The 20,000-nt window shown below is 43.4% G+C and overlaps 1 protein-coding gene across 1 annotated transcript in view; it reads left to right on the plus strand.

Annotated features, from left to right (window-relative positions):
• Window positions 1-20,000, plus strand: part of myo6b (myosin VIb) — a 107,902-nt gene that overhangs the window by 58,769 nt on the left and 29,133 nt on the right. The window contains exons 23-27 of the mRNA XM_063184114.1: window positions 566-695; window positions 1,235-1,325; window positions 3,474-3,624; window positions 9,259-9,467; window positions 12,005-12,083. Of these exons, the coding sequence (XP_063040184.1) occupies window positions 566-695; window positions 1,235-1,325; window positions 3,474-3,624; window positions 9,259-9,467; window positions 12,005-12,083 (660 nt within the window). The remainder of the gene's footprint in view (window positions 1-565; window positions 696-1,234; window positions 1,326-3,473; window positions 3,625-9,258; window positions 9,468-12,004; window positions 12,084-20,000) is intronic.

Below are 20,000 nucleotides of genomic sequence, written 5' to 3' on the forward strand. Positions count from 1 at the left end.
CTATTGCTCTGCACATAGTCCCAGCCCATTAGTCAGTCCATACATCTGCATTGCTTTTCTTTTCCAACTTCCAAGGGCAAAACTTGCTTCAAAAACTTTCTTTGCTTTTGGTGTGTGTGAAAGTATGAAAGTAAATCTGTTCCTGCTTTTGCTTACCTGTGTGTGTGTGTGCGTGTGCGTGTGCGTTTGCGCGCGCGCGCGCGCGCGCGTGTGTGTGTGTGTGTGTGTGTGTGTGTGTGTGTGTGTGTGTGTGTGTGTGTGTGTGTACATTCACAAAGCTGTATCTATGCCTGTCTTTGCCTGTATGTCTGTATTTGTGCAAGACTATACCTGTGTGTATGTCTGTGTGTGTCTATATGTTTGTGTTGCCTGCCTGTCCGTCTGTCTGCCTGTTTTCCTGTCTGCCCATCTGTCCTGCCTTTCTGTCTGTCTGTCCGTCTGTCTGTTTGCCTGCTTGCCCATCTGTCCTGCCTTCCTGTCTGTCTGTCTGCCCACCTGCCTGCCTGTCTGCCTGTGTGTGTGGCCGTATTTCTGATGTTGCTCCTGCGTCTACCTCTTGCTCCAGTTTGCGGAGTTTGACCAGATCATGAAGTCTGACCCGGAGCATCTGCTGGAGCTGGTGAAGCGCGTCAACAAGTGGCTGGTGATGAGCCGCTGGAAGAAGGTGCAGTGGTGTGCGCTCTCCGTCATCAAGCGTACGTCCGCATCCTCCTTTCTCTCCCTCTCCCTCTCCCTCTCCTTCTCCCTCTCCTCATCGCTGATTCAGAAAGTGTCCCTTCTCACTAGGGGTGTAAATAATAATCGAAATGTATCAATGCATCGATGTATCGGCCAGCTATTTAATCGAATCGCATCGTATCGTGGGGTATTCTTAAGTATCGAAAATAATCGAATCGCTGGTCCCTGTCCAATGCCCTGGCTTCATAACATAATAGAACTGGAAAAGTAATTGGAAAAAAGTCGTATCGAATCGTAGTGTATCATATCGTGGGGCATTCTTAAGTATGGAAAATAATCTAATAATAAGATATCAATATTGAATTGTATCATCATGGAGGCTGTGATTTAGACCCCTACTCTCCTCTCATCGCTGATTCACAAAGTGTCCCTTCTAACTTCTCATTAGCATTCATAAATCTCCAGATATGATGTGAATTCATGCTCATTTTTTGTTTGTCTGCTCTGTTCTGTTCTGTCCTGTCCTGTCCTGTCCTGTCCGCACGATTGCCTACAGTAAGGAACAAGATGTGCTACAGAGCCCAGGCCTGCATTAAGATTCAGAAGACGGTGCGCATGTGGTTATGCAAGAAGACACACAAGCCGCGGTGGGTGTTTGCTCCTACACACACACACACACACACACACACACACACACACACACACACACACACACACACACACACACACACACACACACACACACACACACACACACACACACACACACACACACACACACACACACAGCCACTCACTCACTCTCAGCTCATGCTTACCCTCCATCTGGGATACAGGTATATTCAAAAAGCCCTCAACCATTATAATCTTCCCATGTGCAACTGCTGATATTGAGAACACTCCCTGTGTTACAAAATTCAACTGTTTTTGCAGAGAGCTAGTTAGCATGGGTTTGTGTATGTTTGCAGATGCTAGTTTTCTGGACATGTTGAAATGATGAATATGTATACAAAAAGCCCTAAACACATGGGCCCTCATTTATCAAAGTAGCGTACGACGAGAATCATACGTACGTCGTGCGTACGTTCTTTTTCTACGACCAGTTGGCATTTATCAAATCTCATCGTAAGCGCAGGAAAGATGAAATCCTACGACTGCTCTCAGACGGTGTACGCCGTTTTCAAGTTGGACTTGAGGTGACTATGATCACCAACTTGAGCAGCAGTTTCAACTCATTATCATAAATATGTGGCCTACATAATTACAAAATGTTTTTAGATTGTATATTTTGGCTATAAGCAAACGTCTACTTGTTTGAATTGGTGCACCCTTCCTGGGAGCGCTGCGTTAATTTGGCATATAGGTCAACAACTGCAAGAGGCTTCTAATTTGTGATTTGACGTGATGTGTGAATTATTTTGTGCAATATAGGCTACAGCCGTGTATTGGAATGCGCCTTCAGTCGTGGGATCAATGACCGACGCCCCTTCTTTTTAACAGCTGGGAGTTCATGCGCACATCAATCAATACATAGCCTACAGTAGCCTAATAATCTCCCGGTTGAGTTTCGGCGTTTGATCGCACACAACTACTATCCGAATATAGGACTACACCAGACACGTGTGTGTCCGATAACACTTTATAGTAGGTGGTAAAAGACCTATCCCCTCGAAGGACTGAAGCGCAGGAGAGAAGCAGGGCGCACATGAGCGCGAGAAGGACAGCGCACTGGACATGTACTAGCCTACAACTCTCCTTCCCCAACATATGGTTTGGGCACTGTTTGTTGGCCAGTTTCACGTTGGACCCTTTTCTTGACCTCGTTTACCAAAAAGGTTTATCATCATACATTTAAAAAAAGAATAATATTCATTAAAAAATATCTTCATTATGTCTACTGTAGTCAATCAAACATTGTAACCATAATTATTTGGAAATCAATCTCTACCCCTTCCATATTGAGAACTGAAACACTGTTGACTATTGCTGTTGATTATTTCCACGTGTTATTTTGTTGTCTACCTCATGTTTCAAGCTCAATTTCAAGCTGTCAATCAACCAGAAACGTGGATGTTTTAGCCGGTTTGCGTCTCTCCATGTCGCAAATTCAGGGGTGCGGTCTCCTTCCCGCCGTTTTAGAGAAGGTGTGATTATTCTAATGACGATGGTTTTCAGACGCTGGATTTATCAACAGCCGCTCGCTCTTACGATGAGATTGGAGAGGTACACATGTTTAGTAAATCTCACGTGAGCTTCGTCGTACGACGAGATCTGCGCTCATTTCTGCGATGGTTTCTACGCAAGTTTGATAAATGAGGGCCATTGATCTTCCTATTTACAACTGCTAGCAATGGAAAAACTCCCCACGTTCAAAAAACCTCTGTTGTGGAGGCATGTGATGCATGCATTTCTGTGTTTGTGGCTCATTTGTGGTTCATTTGTGCCATTGAAATGCCTCCTGGTACACTGATTATACGACGAGAGTCGGTAACTTATGGCTCGCGAGCTACATGTGCCTCTTTTGGGAACTGTTTCTTCACGAATGATTTTGGTACTGTATCAAAGTAAAAGTAAAAAAAATAGACCAACTGAAGACCTACTAAAATCAAAATGTTAAAATAATCTTCGCAATGTAAAATGTGATCACGTACATACGTTTCAGTGTGGATGGGCTGGTAAGAATTTGTTTGCACAATGAAGTCATGTATCAAAGTAAAAAAAGACCCTCTGAAATCCAAATGTTACAATATTGTTCGAAATATGAAATGTGATCAATCACGTACTGTGCATTTCAGTGTGGATGGGCTGGTGAAGGTGCGGAACCTGAAGAAAACTTTGGAGAAGTTCACGGCGGTGGTGGGCGGGCTGAAGGAGGGCAAGCAGGACATGGTGAAGCAGGTGCAGGAGCTGGGAGCCGCCATCGACACACTCATGGCCAAGATCAAGGTGAGGAGCCCAGGGGACACCACCTCACCTCACCTCACACTGTCTCACCTCACCTCACCTCACCCTGTCTCACATACATCTCACCTCACCTCACCCTATCCTCACTTCACCACACCATCGACACACTCATGGCCAAGATCAAGGTGAGGAGCCCAAGGGGAACAACACCTCACCTCACCTCACCTCACCTCACACTGCCTCACTCGCACACACTCATGGCCAAGATCAAGGTGAGGAGCCCCAGGGGGACAGCACGTCACCTATACTCTTTTGTTGTTCTTTTTTCTATGTGTTCCTAATGAATGTGGTTATGAATATGTATATGCATGTATGTGAGTATGTGTAAGAACGCCATCTTATGCCTGCTGCCACATAAGGGACCACAATGGAAATAAGTCTTGGGACTTTTTGTGTACATCCCTGTCTATTTATTGCTTTCAATGTATGGTTACCCAAGTAAAAAAAAAGTGTACTTAATATATACTTAATAAGTACGTTTTATTGTATTTAAAGTGTACTTCAAAAGTGTGTATTTAAAGAATGTTATTTTGGGACAACTTATAGTATACTTAAATGTACTTGAAATATAATTAAGTAGAGCATTAAGTTTTAATTGACTTTTTTGTACTAAAATTAAACTTTGTATAAGTGTACTTAATATACTAAAAATATATTTAACTTTAAGTACATTATAAGTATACTAACCAAGTCACTTTAAAATGTGTTTAATGTGAACTTTAGCATGCGGATAAGTGCATTTTAAGTACATTAGAAATCTATTTCAATGTCATGAGAAAGTACTTTATAGTATACTGCAGAAGTACATACTTAAGTTGTGTTATTTTGGGACAACTTATAGTATACTTAAATACACTTGAAATATAATTAAGTAGAGCTTAATCACATTTTAAGTTGACTTTTTTGTACTAAAATCAAACTTTGTACAAGTGCACTTAATGTACTAAAGCATACTTTACTTTAAGTACATTTCAAATATATTCACAAAAATCACTTTAAGTACATTTTAAGTGTATTGACTCTAAATGTATTTTAAGTATACTACAAGTAGATTTTACTTTAAGCACATTTCAAATATATTTATTTTAAGTACACTTTAAATATATTTCAAAAGTATATGAAAAAAACATCAATGTAATCTCTAATTATTCATTTCCATTGTACATTGTCTTGTTCACAATGATCAGCCATTCACATGAACCTTCCTTTCACCTTCACTTCAGACAACAACCACTGCCTCAACCAGGATTTGAACCCACAATTCACTGAACCACAGACCTGCACTCTAACCACTAGACCACAACTACCTGTTCTACAACAGGCACAATTACGTTCTTGAAGTAATAGTCTTGAGTAGTACACTTTAAGTATACTTTTATATACTTAATAATAATACTTAGAAATCATTGGTGGTGGTATGCTTTTATCAAATTAAAGACACTTTTACATGTTTAATTTGTGCACCAAAAAGTACACTTAAAGTGCACTTAATACACTAATAACACAAATTAAGTACAGACTTCAGTATTGTGCTTAAAAGTTTAATAGGTAAGGCCTTACATGCCTTTTTAAGATCTGTTTGTGCTCTTCAATATGGTGTTTTTACCATGAAAATACATTAACAAAATGGAAGGTGGAAGGTTATTCAATGTTACAAAGCATAATGGATAAATAAGCCTAGGTTAAAATACACTAAAATGATGGTTAAAAAAAGTACCCAGGTGAAAAAAGTGTACTTAATATACTTAAGTATGTATTTTTGTATTTAAAATATACTTCGAAAGTGTGTATTTAAAGAATGTTATTTTGGGACAACTTATAGTATACTGAAATACACTTGAAGTATGATTAAGTAGAGCTTTAACACATTTTAAGCTGACTTTTTGGTACTAAAATCAATCTTTGCAGAAGTGTACTTAATATACTAAAATTATACTTAACTGTAAGTACATTTTAAATATACTTACTAATTCACTTTAAAAGATGTTTAATGTGTACTTAAACATGTGGTTAAGTGTAACTATTTGAAGTATGCTACAAATCTATTTCAAGGTCATAAGAAAGCACTTTATAGCATGCTGCAGAAGTACATACTTAAGTTGTGTTATTTTGGGACGACTTATAGTATACTTAAATACACTTGAAATATTAATAGTATACTTACTAGTATTAATAATTAAGTAGAGCTTTAACACATTTTAAGTTGACTTTTTGGTACTAAAATCAAACTTTGTACAAGTGTACTTAATATACTAAAATCATACTTAACTTTTAAGTACGTTTCAAATATTCTTTCTAATACCAAACTTTAGCACATTACTTTTAAAATACAACACACTTAAAATACACTTAAAAATATACTACACTAATATTATGTTTTCAAATACAATACATTTAAATACAATACACTAATACTCTATTTTATAATACTACACCTTAACACATTACTTTTAAAATACAAATCTACTTAAAATACATTTAAAATTCAATATACTACTACTATAATTAACAATACCACACTTAAGCACATTACTTTAAAAATACAAATGTACTTACAATACATTTAAATACAATACACTAATAGTGTATTTTATAATACTACACTTAAGTACATAACTTTTAAAATACAAAGATACTTAAAATACACTTAAATATAATACACTAACAGTATACTGTATAATGCTACACTTTAGCACATTACTTTTAAAATACAAATGTACTTAAAATAGACTTAAAATACAATATACTAATAGTATATTTGACAATACTACACTTTAGCACATTACTTTTAAAATACAAATGTACTTACAATACATTTAAATACAATACACTAATAGTGTATTTTATAATACTACACTTAAGTATATAACTTTTTAAATACAAAGATACTTAAAATACACTTAAAGTATAATACACTAACAGTATACTGTATAATGCTACACTTTAGCACATTACTTTTAAAATATAAATATACTTGAAATACACTTAAAATATAATACACTAATAGTATATTTTACAATACTACACTTAGCACATTACTTTTAAAATACAAATATACTTAAAATACATTTAAAATACAATACACTAACAGTATATTTTATAAAACTATATTTAAGTACATAACTTTAATAATACAAATGATTTTAAAATATATTTAAAATACACTAAACTATAAGTGTATTTTTAAATACCATACTTAAGTACTGTACTTGATAAATAGAGTGTACTTAAAATATACTTTCAGAAAATTAAATATATTTAAAGTACACTTAAGTACACATTTTTTTGACCTGGTTACTGTTACTATACAATATGTTTACTTCTAATAGACTAAATAAATGTATTCATTCACTTCACTACACGTCACCTCACGTCACCTCACCTCACCTCACCTCACACTTCATTGCCGCTGTACAAGGTTGTATAGAAAACAAAGGAATCGCAATGCTCCACATCTTGCTGTAGCCTGAGGACTTTTAATTTACAATCTAATTTGGGGGCTCGTGCCTTTGGGGCGCATGCAGACTGCTGAGCCATTTTGATTGATTGATGGATTTATTTATTTCAAATGTTTCAAAGGGAAGTAAGCAGCCTCCAAGTCAACAAAAAATGGCAATATAACAAAAACCCACCAACACACCTGAAAAGGATCGAGTGGGACGAAGCAGTGCTTATTGAACCCCAACCCCTACTACATATTCAAATATAATCCATATTATTTATTTGCACCTCCACACTTCAAAACTATATACTACACGCATGCATGTCCAGTTCACTAAAAACAATACAAAAAGGAAGAGCAAACAAACCAACAAAAGCATGTTATCTGTCCAGCAGAGCCTTTACGGAAAAGACAACTTTTAAAGCCAAATTGATACTCACCCGACATTCTTAAAATAGCTACAGGCAGGTTGGAGAGTAACCAAGGCTGCATGTCATTACAAGGTGCAGTAATAAAATAGCTAATAATCCATTTTCGCATACATCATTTCATATTATTTTCACAGGCAAGCAGCCTGCAACAACTGGCCTTTCAGTCAATATTGTTGATCTAGTGCCACATTTTTGCGTTGCCCATTAACTAGTTGAGCTGAACAGAGAGAGACCATTTCCAACTCAAGGCTTATATTAAAGCCTTTTTCATTTCATTTGCTGACGTTGCTCTTACATAATTTATACCTACTGTAGCAGAAGCATGATTGAAGAATTGTTGTGTAATACACCACCAAATGAATCTGGCCTCTTCTCCGCCTGGTTACAGTAGGTAGTCCTCAGTAGTTCTGCAGTACTTTGAACAGAAGACTCCCTCTAGAGTTACCGTAGCCCTTGCCTGCTCAACTGAAACTTTGACATGGCTGCCCACGCACACACCACACACCACACCGTATATCCCCACCAGGGCCGCTGACAGATTTGGCTGGGCCCGGGACAAAGCCATCTGAAAGGGCCCCAAACCCAATATATGCAATGTAATAAGGACCCAATTCTGGGCCCCCCATCTCCCTGACTGATTCCTTTGCCCTACCCCCCCCTTATCAGCTTCCCTGCACACACCACACAACGTATATCCCCGCCGCATTATACCCCTGCCACTGTAGCTAGCTCTGATTAGCATTTTAAAGGCTTCGTTACTGACGAGGGATTTCCTGCAGATTTTTATGCCACTTCTGACCCTGCATCATGCCGACCTGATGGTGGTAGATGTATTTTGGAAAAAGATTAAAACACTTCAGTTTCTGTCTAGTCTTGCTGCTGAGGTTGACAGTGGCATGCCTTATGGACCCTGCTGTCGTGCTCCAAACTCTAAAGGGAGATGGCCGGTACAGTAACAATCTTTAAAGGCTTTTACCCATGAAAGACCAGAGTGCTCGGTACTTTCATGTTAGAGAAGCAAAGAGTTTCTTTTTTGGGGAGGGGAAAGAAGTGCAGTGCAGCCCAGGCAATTGTTTATAATCAGTACGGCTAACTTTGTTCAGCTGGCACAGTGTCTCTTCCATGAGAAGTCTGCGAGTGCCTTTGTTCTCTTCTCCCTTGGTGACTGTCGGAGTGGGTTGGGGATCCCTTTTGTGAAATCTCGCTTTTTTCATGTGTGTCCTTGTATGAACCAATCCTCCCATTCTACATCCACACACCTCTTTGAGTTCATGAGTAATAGTTACAGTAGCTGTTATACATTAATATTTTATAGTATATTATTCTTGTATCATGCTATGGTATTTGAACGTTTCAGCTGAACGCCATTGCACTGATAAGAATGACAATAAAGTCTTTCTTCTTCTATTCTATTCTATTCTATTCTATTCTATTCTATTCTATTCTATTCTACTCTACTCTACTCTACCCTACTCTATTCTATCTACCTTCTCCTTTACTACCCAACTCCCATTTTTTCCTGTCATTCAATAGTATGTGCTACTTTTGGCACTGTCTGATTTAATGTCCACTGCTTTCATACATTTGAAATATTTTGTAAGTTATCTGTGTCTTAAATGTTTTGGATGTTTTGTATGAGTGGAGATCATCAAACCTACTTTTGGGCGCAAATAAAAGTAATCTATTGTAATCTAATGTAATCTAGTCTAATCTCCCATCATCCCTCTGTCCACCTTCCTCCAGAGCACGGTGATGACTCGCGAGCAGATCGAGGAGGAGTACGAGGGCCTGGTGAAGCGCTCAGAGGGCCTGCTGTCCTCCATGCAGAAGCAGAAGCAGGAGGAGGAGGAGGGCGAGAGGCTGAGGCGCATCCAGGAGGAGATGGAGAGGGACCGCAAGAGGAGGGAGGAGGAGGAGCAGGCCCGCAAGCAGGAGGAGGAGGACCGACGCCTGTGAGTAGACATACACGCACGCACGCGCACACACACACACACACACACACACACACACACACACACACACACACACACACACACACACACACACACACACACACGCGTGCGCGCGCGCATAGACACACCCCGACCCACACACACACACACACCTGCCATTTTGTGTATATGTAGGTATACAGTATAGTATATATACAGTATAAAATAAAATAAAAACATATATTGCCTTTATCATGAGAGAATTTCCCCAACTGGATCTTAAACACAACCATGTCTTGTCTGTGAAGATTTTCATTCAGAAGGGTCATCCGAGTCACAACAGTTTCTTTAGTCAAAAGAACTCTCCTTGTCACTTCACATTTTCAGCAAGGCTATGAGCCCAGGCACTTTCTTTAAAGCAACACTGGGCAACTTTTTTGAGTTATTAATGTATGAGTTGAAAACACACATAATACAGTTGGTAGATTAGAATTGAGTAGAAGTATTTAAAGCTAATTAAAGCTACGGTGATCATTATTTTTGTTGTCTTTTTCTGGAGGAAGAGCAGCTCTGCTAGCAGCAATAGGAGGAGGAGGGTCGACGCCTGTGGGTGCATTTGCACACAACCTTGACAAGTGTCTTTAAAGCAGAAACTTTTTTAATACTTAATAGTGCGTGGGTTGAAAACACAGTGGAATAAGGTCAGTCTGCACTCTGCACTTTCTCCAAAGTGCAAATGCTCCAAAAATAAACGATTTAGTTGGGGGGAAAAAAAAACTTCACGGAGCAACCCTTTCCACTGTCTGACACTGCCGTCTAGCATCTGCAAAAAGTTACTTTGGACGTGTGCACCCAGTCTCGAAAATGATGAGTTGAGAGCACACCCTAACATAGTATAGGTAGCAGAGAGTAGAGGCATTTTATTAATAATTTCAAAGATCCATGCACAGCTTCTAGGTGCTGGTAAACGCAGGAGTGTTCAATACTTCAAAAGAACTCTGAGTGAACCTGATGACGCACAGAGGCGAAATGCGTTGTTTGCTCTGAATAAATGAGCATAAAGTCAAGAAAGTGTGAGGTAAACTTCTTTCTTTTGAAGCATTTTGTTAATCCTTAAGGAAATGAGGAAAGAGGTAGAGGAAAGAGAATCAGTCCATTTTAATGTGTCCCTTTACCTGAAAGAAAAACACACTCAATGTTAACATTGATAACTATATTTGTATGGCACACTTTCTTACGATGAAACTGGGAACACTGATGATGGGCTAGACCCGAAAACGTTTGTCCCCTGTCTGTCGGTTTTATTTACTTTTTTCGGCTTTGTTTAATACAGTTTTTGATTTTGCATTCAGCTCCAGTGTGCGACTCCTTTCTTCCTTTTCATTATACTGCTCTTGGAATTACGCACAGAGCGATACGCACAGGATAAGACATTGGCGCGGACGCCACCTCACCATTACACTTTCTTACGAGCCATGCAGCTCAAAGTGCTTAACAAATAGATAGACAACAATGTTAAAAATAAAATAAAAAAAACGGATTAGAAAAGCTAGAAAGAAACCATAAAGAAATAGAAAAAAAAATAAGAGAGGAAACACGACAGAATAGAAACTATAAGTAAAAAGATAGTAAATAAATGCAAGTAAAGAAAAATGAAGGAGTTGAAGGAAGAGATGAGTAATGTTGCATAGTATCTCAGCCGTGTCAGAATGTTTCACCCAGCCTTCGTGACCTTGGGTTTTCAACTTGTCACCTGCTGTAGATTTAGCACGCGCTGCTCTTTCCCCAAAGCCTGGTCATGAATAAGTAAAAGGATATTAGATAAACGGTGTATCGGTATTAAATAATGAAACTCTTCAATGAAGTCTGTTTGTTTTAAATTGTTTATTAGCTTGGGGGGGGGCTTGCCAGCCAGGTGAGGCGTGATGATGATGACTTGCACAAAAAGCTTTTTGAAGTTCTCACACCTTTTTGTTTACTAAAGGGCACCGCAACTCCTCTCTCCCGCAAGGCGACCCGGGTGGGAGTGTTTTGTTTTTGTTTGGTCATGTTGCGCCGCGATGAGTTTAAATTGCATCTGCCACTGTGGCAGGCAGCTGCAGCACCCTAGTGGGTGGCAGTCGGAGAATGAATAGTTGAACTCCTCCTGTTGCCGTTATTAACTTTATTATTGCTTTAGGAAAAGCACCCTGATGGCTGTAACTGAGTGAGCAATGGAATGTTAAAGTCCTCCTGTTGCCCCTGTTATTAATTTCAGAAGAGCACCCTGACAATAGTGGCGGAACCCGGCTTGTTAAACTTTGTTGCATGTTGTTTTATCTCCCCAAATCCACACACACACACACACACACACACACACACACACACACACACACACACACACACACACACACACACACACACACACACACACACACTCCACACACACACACAAACACACACACTCCACACACACACACACAAACACACACACACACACACACACACACACACACACACACACGCCATGCCCACTACCACCACCCTCCGCCGTACTCCCACCCCACCCACTTCTGCAGGAAAGCGGAGATGGAGCAGAAGAGGAAGCAGGAGGAGGAGGAGCGCAAGAAGAGGGACGAGGAAGAGCGCCTCCTGCAGGTGAGTGACCTTTAACGCTTCCTCTCCTCCAGCTGAGAGCACTACGAGCCCCCAAGGTGTCTCATATGCAGTCCCGCCGACAGGGGGGGGACAAGGGGGTATGTTGTCCCAGGCCCAGGGAGATAGGAGGCCAAAAATTGGGTCCCCATTACATGACATATAATGGGTAGGGGGCCCTTTCAGATTACATTTGTCCTGGGCCCAGCAAAATCTCTCAGCGGCCCTGCTCATATGCACATAGTAATGTGCAAGTCATTAGATACATGACATATACAAATGCAAACATGCGCCACGGTGGGCGCAGGGTTTATTTGACCTCTCGTTTAACTCCCGCAAATGAGGGACATTTCGCTTCAGGTTTTTTTCCCGCTGAGATTAAGGTGTTTAATCATCTGCAAGTAGTTGCCGATGTTGCAGAAATGCAGCAGAAGTTTCAAAAACATTTGCACTTACAGTTGTACAGTTACGGGAGTGCTTGGCAAACACTGAACTCCAAAGCACCCCACAACAACAATTTAAGTACCGAATAAAAATATAGTTGGCTGATATTCATCAATCGATATGTTAAAATTTAGTCCAATAATAAGACGTTATGCACAACCACAGCATTGCAGCTTTTGTCCTTTTTTGTCCATTTTGACACTTTTTTTGCAGTAGCAGAACAAATCCATTCCTTGGCCACCATTAGACAAACATTGTGGCTTCATTTCTCTACTATGACTTCACTCACATATATAGCCCTTGAATGACCCAGCTAGCCATTACTTTTGTGATGACTTAGGCAGGCAGAGAAGTTGTGCAATTTCCGGTTCGCTTTTTTGGGGTTGCATCAGTGTGATTAAATGCTTTGGTAAGAGTTCAGCTGTGACTTTTTGACTGCATGCAACTTTTCTGGGTATTAATCTTTTTCAGCTTTTCAAGTTTTTTCCCCAGTCCTCTCATCTTTTTTTTACACCCCGCCCAGTCCTCCAGTGACTACCCACCTCCTTCTACGATGGTCTTTTGATCTCTCTCTTGACTTTTTATTGCCTCATCTGTCCAGTATGTTGATGTATGTCTCTCTACCCATGCCCCCCCCCAGTTGCATCATCAGTGCTGATGAAGCACCCTCTGCAGTGTTCCTGCTCTCTCCCATACTCTTAAGCACTTTGCATTATCGCCACTGTACGCAGTTACCGAATATGGCCATGTTTGGGGAATATTCCGCTTGCAGAACGCCGTTCCACACGTGTAAATGGAATGATATGGAACTTGTCGTAAACCGAATTCTAAGAATATTGAGTTTGAATCCCAAAATACTCTGTGCATGTAACTGCCCTCACTGGGGTTCCCTTTCGGTCGATTCACTCGGTACAACACAGATAGTATGGGATATCACGCCCCCGCGTGGTCTGGCTTGAAGACACCTTTATTCACGCCTGAAAGGCAAGTCGCGTGGTGACGTAGCAAGCACCGCCTACGTAGTACTTAAGCGCAGTCACCAGCGATGCTTCCCCAGTTCAAGCTTCTTCACCTCGCTTGGGCACCTAACTCTGAAACACCGCCTGTCTAGCCCGCTAGCTGGTTTTAAGTGTGTACTAAGTTGACGTGCATATGTGTGTGTCTCATTACAATGAGCTCGCCAAAACCGTCTAACTCCGCTAACCCCGGCCCTAGACCGTGTCCACAGGGTTGTGGTTTTTCTCTTCATGAGAGGGATCACCACGACGCCTGCCCGGTCTGTCTGGGGATCCTCCACGCTCGCAGAGCATTGAACGACCCTCAGGCATGTGCGTTTTGTCGCCAGCTTAGGATCTCAACGCTGGAGCGGCGTGTTAAGTTTGTTGAGCGAATCCTCGGCCAGGCTGCTACCGCCGCCCAAGACCCTCTCCTCTCCGATTCCTCCGAACCCCTGCTGGGCTCCGAGGGCGACCTAGAGGGGTCTGGTGGTACGGTGGTCAGCTGGGCGGACCAAATGGAGGAGATCAGCGAGTTGGAGCTAGCTGCTCCACAACAGCTAGCTGCTCCACTAGCTCAAACAATCGATGCTACCGAGGACGAAATTTTCGACTTGGGTCTGGATGAACATGGTTTTTCGGAGGACGAAGACCAGCCCGACTTACAGGCAACTCAGGCTATACCCCCGGTTGAGACGGATAACACGTTTTTCGCCTTATACCGCCGGGCAGCCCAGAAGCTGGATGTGGAGTGGCCCCCCACCCCCCCTGCTCAGAAGCCGACTAGATTTTCGGGGTTCTTCCTGCCTCAAACACCAACTGCAGCGAAGCCTCGTCTGCCCTTATTTCCGGATTTTGTTACTGAACTAACAGCCTCCTGGAATAAACCCCTATCCACTCGGGCCTCCCTGCCCGGATATGCGCCATTCTTGGAACACGAAGGGGCAGATAAAGCGGGCCTTCTTAATCCTCCCCCAATGGAGTCGTCCCTAGCGGCGTACCTGGCCCCTGCGCAAAACTACGGCGTGGCCGGCCCCACAACGCTGCCTTCGAAGCACTGCCGGTTCTCGTATGCGCAATTGGAAAAATGCTACAGGTCACAGGCGACTACGGCTCGGGCGATGTCCTCCGTATCTATGCTGCAGACCTACCAGGCAATATGTCTCGCGGAGCTAGCCAGCCTGCTACCCGAGGGAAGTGCACTCACGGAGCTACTCAACGAGATTCGTGTAGCTACTGACCACTCGCTACGCATGTCACGCTGCGCTGCTCTATCTCTGGGAAGAGGAATGGGTACGACCGTAGTGGCACAGCGGCACCTATGGCTCACTCTGACGGATATGCCAGATAGAGACCGAGCCTCATATCTGGATGAGCCCGTCTCACCCGAGGGCTTGTTTGGGCAGTCACTCGACGCTATGCAGACCTCCTTCGATTTGCGAAAGAAGCAGGCTGAAGCTCTACAGAACGTGCTGCCAAGACGTGATGCTAAGCCCAAGGCTAACCCTCATCCCTACAAGCAGCATCCTCAGCCCCAGCCTCCGGTGGGTTTCCGACGCCCAGGTACCTCTTATCAACCCGTGAAGAGAGCTGCTTCAGCCGCCCCAGCGCCGCAGAAGCAGCCTACGGATAGAGCCCCAGGCCAGCCGGCTTGGCCCAGAGAGGCACGCCGGGATGGGGAAGAGGAAGCAAAAATCATCCTAGCTCCGGCTCCAGCTCCGGGACGGCTGTCAACTTTGGGAGACGCTGCAGCCGCCCTTCCAGTGCCACTGCTGTGCCACGACATGTTTCAGGGCCCCAGTCCGAAAAGGACTCGTTTGTCCCTACCCACACAGTCTCCCAAGCATTCCCACCCCCCCACACCACTTCTGTTCCAGCCCCACTGTTCGGGCATAATAAAAGAGTGCGTGTCTGTTGTTGTGAAATCGCCTCAAATAAAAGATGCAGTTCATTCTCACACAATTTCGAAGGGGTACAAAACAGAGCTAAACAGTGCTTGCCCCCCTCCACAGGAGGGCGCGAGTGCTCTGCCAACGCAGCCACCGGCAGGTCGCCTTGCGTCTCGGTTATCTCAGTGGCGCGCATGCGCAATATCGCCATGGGTACACTCAATAATAGCTCAGGGGTACAGACTACAGTTTCGCCTTCCCCCGCCTCAGTTCTCCACAATTGTCGAGACAAATGTGTTACAAAATGCCGTCGGGGCTATGAGGGAGGAAATAAACTCTCTTCTCTCGAAGGGGGCTATAAGAATAGTTCCGCACACGGAAGCACAGGGCGGCTGGTACAGTCGGTACTTTGTTGTTCCAAAACGCAATGGGAAGTTACGTCCGATCTTAGATCTGCGTATGCTAAACAAACGCTTGAAGGTATTCAAGTTCAGAATGTTAACTTTACGTCAACTTCTGAAAGTAGTCGGACCGGGAATGTGGTTCACATCAATAGATCTGACCGACGCATTTCAACATGTAGCTATTCTCCCAGCCCACAGAAAATTTCTCAGATTCGCATTCGAGGGCACTGCTTACGAGTATCTCGTCCTCCCATTTGGTCTAGCGCTCTCTCCCCGTTGTTTTTCAAAAACACTGGAAGCAGCCCTTGCACCACTGCGAGCTCAGGGAATTCAAATACTAGCTTATTTGGACGACATGGCTATCATATGCCGTTCGGAAGAACAAGCAGTCACACACACGGCCATGGTGCTGTCTCACATTCAGGCTTTGGGGTTTTCGGTGAATTACATGAAAAGTTCCCTGACACCTCGTCAACGTCTGGAGTTTCTGGGTCTCGAGATTTGCTCACTTACGGGTCGAGCCTTTCTAACAGAACACAGAACAGCTGCATTCCACGAATGTCTAGCTCTGTTTCAATTGGGACGCAAACTCCGTTTTCGCACGTTCCTTCGCCTATTAGGTCTGATGGCCTCCATGATAGCGGCTGTCCCACTGGGGCTTTTGCACATGAGACCGTTTCAGATGTGGGTACTGTCACACCGTCTAAATACCTCACGTCACCTAAACAGACGAATGTTGGTAGATGCGGCGTGTCTAGCTGCGCTGTCGCCATGGAGACAGAGGGATCTCCTGCGCAGGGGAACTCCCATAGGCAGGATTTATTCCCGAATTCTAATAACGACAGACGCGTCCCTCAGGGGCTGGGGAGCCATATGCGAGAACAGAACAGTGAGAGGGGTCTGGACCCCATGTCAGAGCAGACTCCACATAAACTATCTAGAGCTGCTGACTGTTTTCCTGGCCTTAAAATACTTCCTCCCCACGGTGGAAGGGCATCATGTTCTGATCAAGACGGACAATACTACAGTAGTGTCATACATAAACAGACAGGGAGGGACACGTTCACTCCCGTTACTAACGTTATCGAGGTCGCTCCTCCTGTGGAGCGAGCAACATCTCTGTTCAATCCGAGCGACGCACGTCCCGGGCGCTTTGAATCTGGGTGCGGATCTTCTCTCCAGGGGCGGGCCCCTTGTGAGAGAGTGGCGCCTCAACCCCCAAGTGGTGTCTCAGATTTGGGACCGGTGGGGCAGGGCCCACGCCGATCTATTCGCATCCAGAGAAAATGCGCACTGCCCTCTGTACTTCTCGATGCTGGATCCCAGCGCTCCACTCGGGGTGGACGCGCTGGCGCACAGCTGGCCAAGGCGCTTGCTCTATGCGTTCCCTCCGGTGGAACTGATCACGCCTACACTGGAACGAGTGCGTCGGGACAATCACTATTTAATTCTGGTGGCCCCGTGCTGGCCAGCGAAGCCATGGCACGCGGAAATAGTCAGCCTACTGGCGGACGAGCCGTGGCCTCTTCCCCTGCAGCCAGATCTCTTGTCACAGGCGGGGGGGCAAATCCTGCACCCTCGACCGGAGCTATGGCGCCTGCAGGCTTACCTGCTGAACGGTCAGGTTTAGTAGCTAGGGGCCTACCTCCCAACGTTATTGCCACTATACAGAATGCTAGAGCTTCATCTACGCGAAATCTATATTCGTATAAATGGCGTGCGTTCGAGAACTGGTGCCACAGCAGACGTATTGTGCCTTTTCAGTGTTCTGTAGTTGATGTTTTGACATTCCTGCAGGAGCTCTTCGAGCAGGGCCTGTCTTTCTCTACCATTAAGGTCTATTTGGCTGCTATATCAGCATGTCATGTAGGCTTTGAGGGCGTGTCACCTGGAGCGCATCCTCTAACTATTCGTTTCATGAGGGGTGTGCATCGTCTAAGACCATTTAATAGGTCGTCGGTGCCCTCGTGGGACCTCCCTGCTGTTCTGGAGGCGCTGTGTGGCCCTCCTTTCGAACCTCTGGAGTCAGTGGACATTAAAGTCGTGTCCTACAAGACCGCACTTCTGCTCGCATTGGCGTCAGCAAAGCGCGTATCTGACATTCATGCTCTTTCAGTACATCCATCTTGCACTCAGTTTGCGCCTGATGGGGCAAAAGTTGTTTTGCTGCCTAACGCTGCTTATCTACCCAAGGTCATGCCTAGGTCTTATCAGTCTATGGCGATTGAATTATTTGCCTTTTCACCCCCTCCGTTTACCTCTGAGGAGCAAAGGCGTCTGCACTGCCTCTGCCCTCTGCGGGCACTGCGCACATACATGTCACGAACTAGCGAGTTTCGGTTGTGTGACCAGCTCTTTGTTTGCTTTGCTAGGCCAGCTCGCGGTAAAGCATTGTCTAAACAACGTCTCTCCCATTGGATTGTCGAGGCTATTGCTTTGGCCTACAGCACAAGGGGCATGTCATTGCCTGTGGGTTTGCGCGCTCATTCAACTAGGGGGATGGCAGCATCCTGGGCTTTATTCAAAGGTGTATCTCTGGATCAGGTCTGCTCAGCAGCATCCTGGTCCTCCCCTCACACTTTTGTACGCTTCTACCGTTTGGACGTGGCGGCCCCTTCGGTGGCCTCCTCGGTCCTTTCCTCTGGGACAGGATGTTGACATGTGTCAGCCCTTGCTGTGCGGGGCGTGTATATACAGTGAGTCCAATATGTATTTGATCCCTTGCTGATTTTGTTGGTTTGTCTACTAACAAAGACATGATCAGTCAATAAATGTTATGATAATATGTATTCTAATATGGAGAGACAGAATATCAAAAAGAAAATCCAGAAATTAACTGAAGAGAATATATATTAATTTATTTCCATTTCATCGAGCAAAATAAGTATTTGATCCCCTGACAACTGATTACAGTTCCGGCCCACAGACCAGATGGGCACTTCCGATCAACTTGCCATCTGAATTAAAGACACCTGTACATACTAACATGCATAAAAGACACATTGAATCAGCAGAATCAGTCCATAGTATGAGTGAATCAGTCACACTCCAACCTCACCAGCATGGGAAAGACCAAAGAGTGGTCAAATGATATCAGGGACACGATTTTAGACCTGAACAAAGATTAAATGGGCTGCAAAGCCACAAGAAAGAGACTGAGTATTAATGACTCAGCTGTTGATGCATTTCTTCCAAAATGTGAGGAATACAAAATGACTATCCATCAGCCTGTCTGGGGTTCTATACAAGATTTGACCTTTTGTAGGGATTTGATAATCATGAGAACAGAAAGAAATCACTCTAGAGCTGTACGGGATGAAATAGGCAATGATATCAAAGCTACTGGGACCAAAATCACTGAGAAAACTACTGGTAGCACTTAATGCCACAGAGGTTTAAAATCCTGTACTGCACATATGGTACCTCTACTTCAGAAGGAACCTGTGCAGTCCCACTTGAGGTTTGCCAACGGACATCAGACTGGTTTAGGATATGATAAGGAGGTGCTGTAGTCAGATGAAACCAAAATCAAGCTGTTTGGCATTATCACAATTCAATGTGTTTTGAGAAAGAGCACTGCTGTCTATGATCCCAAGAACACCCTCCTCACCATCATGCATGAAAGTGGTATCATTATGGTTTGAGGGTATTTGTCTGGCCAAGGCACAGGACAACTTAACATCGTCAATGAATGGATGGAGGGAGACATGTAATGTGCAATCCTGAGTGCAAACGTCCTTCCCTCCACCACTACACTGAAGGGTGGCCATTTTTGGATCTACCAACATGACAATAATACACAACATACAGTCAAAGCAACAAAGGAGTGGCTCAATAAGAAGCATATTAAAGTCATTAAGTGGCCTAGACAGTCTCCAAATATTAACCCTATAGTAATTCTATGGAGAGAACTGAACCTCCCATTTACCAAGCTACAGCCACAAACTATTCATGTTTTAGAGATAATATGCAAAGAAAAATGGGCAAAAATATTTTCTACAATATGCACAAACATTGTCATCAACTAAAAGAAGCATCTGACCTCAGTACTAGACAACTAGGACTTTGCCACAAAGCACTTTATCTTCTTTTGCTAGAGGGGTCAAATACTTATTTGCCTAAATTAAATACAAATAAATTAAAATATATTATTTTAAGTTATTCTCTGGAATTTCTTTTTGATATTCT

The sequence above is a fragment of the Engraulis encrasicolus genome, chromosome 19, assembly GCF_034702125.1.
Source record: "Engraulis encrasicolus isolate BLACKSEA-1 chromosome 19, IST_EnEncr_1.0, whole genome shotgun sequence".
NCBI lineage: Eukaryota > Metazoa > Chordata > Actinopteri > Clupeiformes > Engraulidae > Engraulis > Engraulis encrasicolus.